Source organism: Nannospalax galili, unplaced genomic scaffold (genome assembly GCF_000622305.1).
Source record: "Nannospalax galili isolate Female #2095 unplaced genomic scaffold, S.galili_v1.0 scaffold312, whole genome shotgun sequence".
Taxonomy (NCBI): domain Eukaryota; kingdom Metazoa; phylum Chordata; class Mammalia; order Rodentia; family Spalacidae; genus Nannospalax; species Nannospalax galili.
The window spans coordinates 1,810,392-1,821,117 of NW_008335967.1; the positions used below are offsets into that span (position 1 = coordinate 1,810,392).

The 10,726-nt window shown below is 40.6% G+C and overlaps 1 protein-coding gene and 1 long non-coding RNA gene across 4 annotated transcripts in view; one reads left to right on the forward strand and one right to left on the reverse strand.

Annotated features, from left to right (window-relative positions):
* Cbll1 (Cbl proto-oncogene like 1) overlaps positions 1–5,359 on the reverse strand; it is a 15,717-nt gene extending 10,358 nt beyond the window's left edge. The window contains exons 1-2 of one of the 3 annotated variants that reach the window (XM_008830718.3): positions 5,223–5,359; positions 910–1,068 (exon numbers count right to left, since the gene is read on the reverse strand). In XM_008830718.3, the coding sequence (XP_008828940.1) occupies positions 910–1,068; positions 5,223–5,235 (172 nt within the window). In that variant the 5' untranslated portion in view covers positions 5,236–5,359. The other 2 variants (XM_008830717.3, XM_029562325.1) reach the window with 2 other exon arrangements.
* A 55-nt stretch (positions 5,360–5,414) lies between these two features.
* Positions 5,415–7,186, forward strand: LOC115069950. Its single transcript, XR_003849183.1, has 2 exons — positions 5,415–5,556; positions 5,932–7,186. It is a non-coding gene; the product is annotated as an uncharacterized LOC115069950 (long non-coding RNA).
* The last annotated feature ends 3,540 nt before the right edge of the window (positions 7,187–10,726 follow it).

The following is a 10,726-nucleotide window of genomic DNA, read 5'->3' on the forward strand; positions in this document are numbered from 1 at the left end:
GAGTTCAAGGCCAGCCTGGTCTACATAGTGAGTTCCAGGACAGCTGGGGCTACAGGGAGACCCTGTCTCAAAAAAGACAAAAAACAAAACAAAAAAAAAGACAAAAAATTTTTTATTTTTTTTAATTTACTACTTTTATTTTAGGTGTATGTGTGTATTGCCTGCATATATGTAAGTGCATCCATGTGGTACAATGGCCCTGGAGGATAGAAGAGGGCGTCAGATCCCCTGGAACTGAACAACCATAGGTTGTTAGCCGCCATGTGGGTGCTAGGATTTGAATCCAGGTCTTCTGCAAGAATAGCCAGTGCTCTTAACTGTTGAGCCATCTCTCCAGTCCATCACAATCAAGTTTTTAAAGCCCCAAGTTTTTACAAAGTAGAAATTCTACAAAGTACACATTTTAACACTGGCATAGTAAAACAACAACAAAAAACTAGAAAAAAAGTTAAATAAATTATGGTATAATTACAGGGTCAGCTTCCTAAGTGGTGGGATTACAGGCATGCCAGGGTAAAATGCACACACACACACACACACACACACAAAATGCATAATCATATATACTGGTTAGGCAAAATCTAAAATGCAAAGTATAATAAAATTTAGTATTTCTACATGAAAAGTCTTATCAGAGATTAGATTTGGAGAAGGGCAAATTTTATTTTTAATGTTACATACTCTGTAATATTGCTTAGATTTTTTGAAAAAGTGGGGAGAGGGGCTTAAAAGGGAGAAAAAAGTAAAATATGCCAAAATGAGAATCCAAAAAAAAAAAAAGGCTAGAAAATAAAGAGTATGTAAGGTTAAAATTTTAAAGTTTAAGAAAATAAAATCACATAGGTTAAGTGGTACAGTCAGATTAAAAAACTGTCAAACTTTTTAGTTTATACAAATTACCTTCATCACCTGGTGGAGCCTTTGCAGGCATCCTGTTAATAGTCCGAGGAGTTCGAGGTACAGGTTTAGCTTTGTTTGCTTGCTTGGAGATTAGTTTTATAGGAATTCTTCTGCGAACATCAAGACCACCCAAGGATCCAGAACTATTTGTGCCTTGTAACTCATTGTCTATCAGAAAAAAAAGTGTAATTTCTTTTATTTTTCTTTTTGAAGATTATTCTGTTACAAGTATGATGACAATCAACACCATCAAGTAGTTCTAATTCTAAATATTAGACTGACATAAGTTTAACCATTAAATTTCTTCCTTTGGGGCAAACCTTTAAAGCAATGCTTTTTTCGAATGCCTTTGTTTGAGACATAGAACCTTTTTAGAACTTTGGAAGTCACAGAACATCTGCCTCTTCCTATAAAAGTGCAATCTTTTCCATATAATTCTATAATAGTTTACAGAAACAAACCTTTTGAAACCCAAGACCTTCTGCCACAAACCATACTTTATTTTGAAAAATAAAAGAGGAAAAAAGCCATCGTTATATATCTGCATCTAATCATCAAACATGCAAAGTAGCCACTCAATAAATTTAATTAGAAACACAAAAATCACTGCTATTTAAGTGTGAAAATTAAGATTTAAAATTTTAAATCATGTTTATTTATTTTGTGTGTAGTGTGTGTTAGTATTCGAGAGCGCAGTTCAGAGTTCAGAGGACAACTTGCATGAGTTGGTTCTCTCCTTCCACCAGGAAGGTCCTAGGTATCGAACCCAGGTTGTCAGGCTTGGTGGCCAAGAGCCTTTACCTTCTGAACCATCTCACTGGCCCCATGAAGTTGGTTTTTAAAAAGATAATTTTTTCCTTAAGCATAAAGTTGTTTTTCTAAAACGTAAGGGATATAAAAAATTATTATACCACTTAATAGAACATGTAAAACGTTACTTGTGCTATAACATTTCTAGAGACAAATGTAATTATTAGTCAACAGTCGGCACTCCAGGAAAAGTTGCACTTAAGGCAGCAAAGCTTCCAGCTTCAACTCTAGCTCCCCTGACATTTGCTAGTCTCTTAAAATCTGTTATCTATGACAAAACAAACAAACAAATAAAAACACCACCTGTCCATGAATAATGGGCACATTATCTCACAGAACTGAGTCATGTAAAACTTTGTTTTAAATAAAAGTAAGTAGATATTCAACTTTACCTAAAAACAAAAAGGGAAATGCTCTAAAATAGGAAATGCAAACGAAAAAATTTAAAGCTAACATTTCAAACATAATGAGCAAAGTTCCTACAATATTGCAATACAAACTGAGAGCCAAACTTTAATGTCCACATTAAATTCAGTAAAGCCATAATGTGAACTAGTACTCACTCTAGCACTAAAGACCTCAAAGACTAAGTACCATAGGCAAGTTCAATTCAGATCCATTTGCCCCTTCTCAAAACAAAACAATAAAAACATGGAAAAAGGATTATGTAAATAAATATAATTTGATCTTTCAAGACTGCAGTAAGATGGGATGTTTTTAATGTATTTATATCATCAACCTTCACTGAATTTCGTCATCTATGTAAAAGTGCTTATCCAGAGAGATCTGACAGAATGCTTTTTTCCCTTTGCTCAAAAGGTATCCCTGACTTTCCAAAGAACTAAAAGAAGCAAGCTGTTGTCCTTTACATATTATTCAAAGGATCCTTAGTGGTTTTACCTTTGTGAATGAAAACACCACAATTCCTTCCAAGTCCTTTTCACACCACCTCACACAAGTGAGGTCTCCTTTGCTTGAACAGCTTCTACCCTTTTCAGGAGCCTGCTGCTTCTTAAAACTTTTACACTTTACAGATCTCCAAGTGACCACATTCTAGATTTGCGTTTTTGTAATTGTTTAAAATTAAAAATAAGGGGCTGGAGAGATGGCTCAGCGGTTAACAGCACTGGCTGTTCTTGCAGAGAACCTGGGTTTAATTCCCAGCATCCACATGGTGGTTAACAACTGTCTCTAACTCCAGTTCCAGGGGGTCCAATGCCCTCTTCTGAGTTCCGTGGGCACTGCACAACATGGGTACACTTACATATATGCAGGCAAAACATTCATACACACAAAATAAATTTAAATTAAAACATATAGTACAATTTGCTTTTGCATATAGGAACAAAACAAAAAGCATTCAACAATAAGATCTCTGGATATTACACAAGGGATAAAAGAACAGCTGGCAATTAAATGTGAATCCACTTGTAACAGGAGTGATACTACATCATACAGCTCAGGTAGAACTTGTCTAACATGCTGAAGACCCTAAGTTCAAGTCCTCAGTACCCACCCCCAAGCCCCCACCTGGAAAGAGAATGCAGTAGTAGCTTACAAAATTTTGGATACTTTTACATAAGTTACTAAGTAACTCTTACAGTGACCAAAGAATGAATCAAGTATTCATTGGAAATTTCCTGGATTAGTTTTTTTTCTGGCCAAATTCTATTTCAACACCTTCAGTTATAAGATCTTGTGATCCTTTGATATTAAAATTTTTTTGAGAAGCCTATTCTGTCACCAATTCTTCAACTAACTGGCATTTCCTCATTTATCAAAAGCTTTGTGATTCAAATAGTTTCCAAGTTCATATTTATGAACTGAAAGTTTGAATCTTTGGCAAGGTTTGAAATTTTTCTTCACAATGCACAGCAATTAATACTGAAACATTAAGACCCTCATAAAGTAATTTAAAACAGAAAAGCTAGTTGGCTGGAAACTCTTTTTTTTTTTAATCTATCTAGTTCATGAGTGATTATGTTCATGCTAGCATGCCTTTTAATTCCCCAGACAACCTTTTATTAATAATTTAGAAAACTGAAGTAATAAATACATATGCACTACCAGGACACTCAAATCTGAAACTCGGTTATTTCTCATTTCTCAAATCAGAAACTTAGGAATTTCTCATTTCTCTCACACATCCACAAACCAATCCATTAGCAGGTGTTGGATTTCCCACCAAAATATTTATCCCAACTGTCCATTTCCCCCTGTCCCCTATTTTCTCCTTGCTGGTGATTGAACCCAAGACCTGTGCTTGCTAGACAAGCACTCTCTCCAGGAGCTACACTGGCCATCCCTTCATTTCTCTAAAGCAAGCTTCCCTTTGGTCTACTGCATTCACCACCACCTATTTTGTTTCTCGTTAGTCATCTGACCAATTTCCATAGTCCACAATATTAAATTATGCTCTATGTTCATTGTTCAATGCCTTCATACTCTCTTAATCTCTGTATCTTCCCATCGCATCTTGGTTTCAATATTAGCGTTCCAGAAACATCTTCCCTGGCCACCCTCTGAAACTTTCTTCTCCATAGCACCTGAGTTTCTTAAAGTTCTCATTTTGTGCAAACAGTTAAAAAGCAACCTGTCTCCTCCGATAGAATGTAATCTCCAAGACGACACGGATGCAGGCCTATTATTTACCATTCTCTCATTCTATCTCCAAGCCTACAGGTATCTGCATGCAATTATTCAATCAAGTAGGTATCTGATGATTGAGGGCATTCCAATCAATAAAAAGCCTTTTCTCCTACTCGTGCTATGGCCGATATAACTGTCTGAAGCTCTCAGTGCTAAGTGCGCTCATTCAATATCCAAGAACAAGGAAACGACGCCAGCAGGAACAAGGTGTTGGAGCCACTCTTGCAATGTGCGATGAGAATCTCCTGATCTTAAGATCTTTTTTGTAAACGTCCCCAAAGATTGAGAACGGACCACAGCCGAAGGGCGGGGCATCTTTGGGTTTGGGCATAAAAGATGCTCCGTTTAGGATTACAAATGCTACACCCGACTTTCTTTCTCTTGCGTCCAGGAAAGGCCGACGAGACAATAACGACAGGAGGTGACCACTGCAGCAGCCGCCCAAAGCCGAGAGAGAGAGAGCAGGAAGTCTCCAACCCACTCTCGCCCAGCGTCAGGACGCTTCTCCAATTCCGAGTGCAATACACCCGCCAATTTCCCCAGGACGTAGTACAGAGCTGCGGGGCCGAGAGACAGCGCTAGCACACTCCCCTTCCCACCAAACACGCCGCGCACCCGGGGCGAATTCAGCAGCACCGCCTAACCGGCGGCTGCGGGTTCCGAGGATGGGGGCACCGACCGGAGGGTAGGCCGGGAAACCGCAGGCCCTGGCTGGCTAGGGAAAGAGTGTGTAAGCTTGCTTTCTCACCGCCACGCCCCAGCGCCGTGAGCCGAGCGTAGCCCCCCGGTGCCCGCCGGGCGACCAGTCCCACACGAGCCACGGGGGCAAGAAACCAGGACCCCCACTGCCTCCGCCTCCTTACCAGTGTGATCCATGATTCGGCTCGCAGGGCACAGTGGGAGCGGAAGTAAGCCGCGCTGGAGTCGCAGCTAACGCGTGCGCTCTGCCTTCCGGAGCCTGGAGGGCGGAAGTGTGCCTGGGTTCCCTCGCGTAGGCTCGCTCGGGCTTCTTTCGCCTCAGCCGCCGGAGTCCGGGGAGGGAGAGAGATAGAGGCAGAAAGAGCGGCCACACGAGGGGCTTCGCTGTCGAAATTGCTAAGGCTTCCCAGGAGGGAGTAGCCTTTAACTGTGGGAAGGACTCTGAGGAGGACGGGAAGTGGAGGAGCGATAAGAGCCGGAGGAAAGAACTCCAGGCAGGTAAGCAATCCACACCCTCTCGCCCGCGGCGCGAGGCCCTCTGGGATTTGTAGTCCGCCAGAGCTGGTGGGCCCAGGGCGCAGGCTCGGCCGTTAGGCTGGCCCCACCCCGGCGGGCGGAGTAACGGTTTGGAATCCCCCTCCGGGTCTGCGGTCGGCGGACTATAGGGAAAGTGTAAACACGCGTTTCGAAGGTTGCCCGAGGGAGAGCTGAGCTAGCGGCTCTGGCCCAGGGGAGGCACCGGCCTCATTGTCTGGGCGTGCTTTGTCCTGACGAGCCCCCAGACCTACGCACTGTACGAGTTTACCCGGGCCCCCACCTCTGAAGTTTCTCAGACGAACCCCATTGCAGTACTGTCTGTCACTCATTTTCTAGAACAACGCCGGGCCACGAACCCTCAAAGGCAGAGGAAGCGCCAGGTGGAGGGCGAGTGCGGCGCCTGGTCACTGTCGGACCCCGCCACCCGGCAGTGATGTGCGGAGTGGGCATGAAAGAGGGAGGATGGGGACCGCAGGAGAGGGGAGAGCGCCCGGGCTGGGCCGGAAAGAAGGTGAAAAGGGAAAGGCCTCAGTGAGGAAGAGAGTTACCACAGCAGGCGGTACCTAGTTCCAGTTCTCGGTCCCTGGGGTCTGTGGTTGCTGCTTTCATCCTGCTCGGCCAAAACAAAAGTATCAGAGGGCGATTCCTGAGGACCTTCCGTGCATCGCCACCTCGCAGACGCGGCTCGTTGGTGTCCACTCCCCTCTCCAACTCTTTACACTCAGATGGTAGAATGGAGCACAATCAGTGGAAAACACAAGCTTGGGAGTCAAGGGATTTGGGCTCTATGGTCGTCCCTTGGTGACGACATCGTTACCTTGGGTTGTTCACGCTTTCAGTGCCAGAGTTCCTAGATCAATAAGACATAATTGTGGCCTCTTACAGAAATGTTTGTGCGGTACTGGATTCCAAATAAAATGCAGCAGTATGTTGCGTTTGCAGTAACAGCTGTGACTAACACTGATGATCATATAAGTGTACCACGTTATTTGGTGATTATCTTAACTGATCTTTTCAAAGACTCCCACATACTCTGCAGGTTTACAAACAAACTTGCAGGTATATTCCCAACTAAGGACATTTCTGGATCTATGTTGGTCTTTGCTTTTGTTAAAGTGTACGGTTCTGCACTAACGAGTGGTTTTCAGAATACTTTCAGTTGCTGGGATTTTTCTTTGGGGAGTTAAAAGCAGCTTAATCCTTCTCCCAGACCTTCCTCATTTATCTAAATATAGTGCTGATGTGGTAGAGTATTTAACAACTTAGGGTTGTCCAAGAGGTAGTTTCTACCCAGGAAGTTCTTTTTTCCCCACATCATACTTCAGTTTGATGCAAATATAGGTTAATAATGTCTACAGATGCTAGAGAATTAGAATTTTAAAGAAAATTTAAATTGTATTATGTAATTTGTTAGATGTTTTGTCAGCTTTTTATGGTGTATCAAGTTAGGAAAATTTACCGGGGATGCCTGGCATTGTGGAACATGCTGCTAATCCCAGCACTTTCGAGGCTGAGGTAGGAGGATGGCAAGTTCATGGGCTGCCTGAAACCTCCCCTGCAAGTAAAACCTTGTCTCAGAAAATAAAAATTTTAAAAAGAAGAGAACTGAAGACTTAGTTTAAATTTAATAAACTATGAAACACTTGATTTCGAACTATTACTTTCATGCATTATTTTAGAATCTGTGCTTTCTATTATTTATTATAATTCCCTTTATCAATTCAGAAGCATTGTGGCAAATTAATCACACACTGTAATAGGCTTAATTTTTGCTTTTTATTTTTCAGTTTTTTATTAGCTATACAAAGCACATGGGTTTTCTTGTCCCAATTCGGCTCATGTACTTTGACTATATTTGAACTGGCTCAGCAAACCTACCTAAGTTACTCCATTTTGTTCAGAGCCATTTCAGCAGCAACTTTGCTCCACACAAAAAGGAAAAGGGGGGCAACCTTGGGTCTTGGAAAATTGCCCTAGCCATGAATCATGGAATGTGCTAATTCCAGACATTATACGTCTGACTAACCAGCTTGTTTTCGCTTCTGTAATCCGCTTGCTATCTTGGGTCACCTTGACACAGGGCATAAGACCACCCTTGTTATCTTTTTACCTTGACTGTCTTATTATACTTATTATGGCTAAAATAGTTGACAAGTTTTAAGGTCACAAAGTTGATTGCCAAGTTATATGACTATCACTTGTCTGTATAATGATTGGTTGTTGATTAATAGAGTCAAAATTCTGCTATGTTGTACAAACCTGATTGGTTCACAAGTGTCTGTTTTTAATAATAATTCTGTAATCCTATAAAAACTCTGACCTGACAATCATCAGGGCTGCTTCTACTCCCGAGATAGACAGCCTGGCCGGTCGAAAATTAAAATTTACCTTGCTACTTTTCTTAAAGTGGTGTTGGTGATTTTTTTTTACGAACTCTGTCCTGTAACATATTCACCCTCTGATCTTTTTTTATCCCTCTCCCAATTTCCCCTTCCACACTATAGTTCCTTCTTTATTTTCATGTCGCTTTTCTCTGCTCAATTCCACATTCAAGAGAAAACACAAGACTGGCTTTTAGTAAACATGATGCTCTCTAATTTGATCCATTTTCCTGAAAATTACATAATTTTCTTCATGATTGGACAAAATTCTACATATGATCATGTTTTCTATAATCATCTGTTGATGGCCACTTGGCTGTTGTGAATAATGCCACAATAAAAATGAGTATGTAGGTTATCTGTATAGTAAGCTGACTGATTTCTTCTGGCACATTCCCAAAAGTGGTGTAGCTGGGCCATATGGGAGTTCTGTTTTTAATTTTTTTGAGGAATCTTCATCCTGGTTTTCGTAGTGGCTGGACTGACTTACATTCCTGACAACACGTGTATAAGGTTCCCGTCTCCCCCATTCTCATCAACATTTGTTGCTTCTTGTTTTAAATATTTTTATTTTTATTTTACATGTCTAAGTGTATTTCCTGCATCTGTGTATGCACCTGTGTTGTCCCACTGAGGTTAGAAGAGGGCATTGAATTCCCCTGAAACTGGAGTTACAGATGGTTGTTAGCAGCCCTGTGGGTGCTAAGACTCAAACCCAGCCAGTGCTCTTAACCATTGAGCCATCTCTCCAGCCCTGCTTCTTGTTTTCTTGAAAATCATTCTACTTGGGGTGATTTGTATTTCCCTGATGGCTAGAAATGCTGAACATTTTTCACGTATTTTTTGGCCATTTTAAAAGTTTCTATTCAGTTCATTTGCCTACCTGTTTGCTCTTTTTATGTTTAATTTTTTGAGTTCTTTATGTATTCTGGATATCAGCGCTCTGTCAGATTAATTGCTGACAAAGTTTTCTCCATTCTCTTGCCATTCTCTCGACTCTAGATTGTTTCCTTTGCTGCACAGCAGCTTTTTATTTTGAGCAATTTTGTGAGTTCTTGCCATATGTCCTGCTCTATTAGAATCCTTTTCAGAAAGTCTTTGCATGTACCCATGTTTTCCTCTAGCCCTTTCAAAGTTTCAAGCTTTAAGATTTAAAGCCTTTGATAGATTTTGGTTTGGTTTTTCTGCAGAATCAGATACAGGAATCTAGTTTCAAGCATCTAATCAAATGGTTATAGCTGTGTTGGTTTGTTTAAAAGCTGTGCAGGGGCCTGTACGATGTCTCAGCAGGTAAAGGCACTTACCACCAAGCTTGATTCCCAGGACCCACATGGTAGAAGAAAAGAACTGATTGCTGAAAATTGTTCTCTGACCTCCACATGTGTACCATGGCATGCACATACCCACACACAAAGTAAATGAATAAATGTAATAGAAAAAAATTTAAAGTATTAAAGCTGAGCAGTTTGTGTTACTATGGCTCTGAGTATAGTTAGAAATCAAATAGTGTGATATTCCTAGAATTGTTCTTTTTACTCAGAGTTTCTTTAGTTATTCAAAGTCTTTTGTGTTTTTGTATGAATTTTAGGATTGTATTTGTATTTAATGTGAAGAATGTCATTGGAATTTTCATAGGGATAATGGTAAATCTGTAGACTATTTTTGGTAATATGGTCATTTAAACTATTAATTCTCCTAACCATGAGCATAGGGTATCTTTCCATCTTCTAGTGTCTTCAGAACCTTCCTTCAGTGCTTTATAGTTTTCATTGTAGAATAGACTTTTATGTTTCATTCCTTATGTCCTCTGTTGGTGACCTGTGTGCTATAATAACTCACAATTTATCAGGAGCTGAGAGCCAGTGAGATAACTCAGCAGGTACAGGAGCTTGCCACCAAGCCTGATGACCGAGTTTGATCCCCAGAATTCATCTGATAGAAGGAGAGAACTGATTCCTGCAAGTTATCCTCAGACCTCCATATGTGTACTGTGATGCATGTGTACACATGCACACACACACAATGTTAAAAGAAAAAAAACCTTAGAATCAACATTAATATTTATATAGAAAAGTATTGACCCAAAGTTTATAAATGTGAGAAGTCATTGTAATGGACAACCTGAGGCAACTGAGTACACACACACACACACACACACACAGTTTTGATGTTTTGATTTGGTTTGGTTTGAGACAGGATCTTGCAGTGTACCCCATATTGGACCCAAACTCAGTAACCATCCTGCCTCAGCCTCCCAAGTGCTGAGATTATAGGCATGTGCCAGTAGGCTTAGCTTAAAAAGTATATTTTCTTCTTACTGACAGATTATGAATTACAAACAAATGATCTTCAAGATACTTTGAGAGCCTTCTATTTATATAGTGCTGTTTATGGTATGAGAAAATAGGATGAAAGAGCTTTCATCAGATCCTCAATACAAATCAGGATAATAACCTTCATCTTTTAGTGCTCATTCAGCTATAGTCCCTAAAGACTGCAAAAGGCAGGAGCCATGTAAATAATAATCTCTAACTCAAGGACCATACAAGCTAGCAATTACAAAAATGCTTAAAGACCCATATAATCAAGTTCTTTCTGGAGGGAATATAGTGTTACCTACACTCGGAGAAACTAATGTGGTCTGGGCTTGAGCCTAGGAGTGACTTAAGCTAATACTTGATGAACAGGTAAAATTTGTAGCCTATATAGAGGGCAATGATCAGCTTGACTTGTGATCTAAAAAAGTAAGA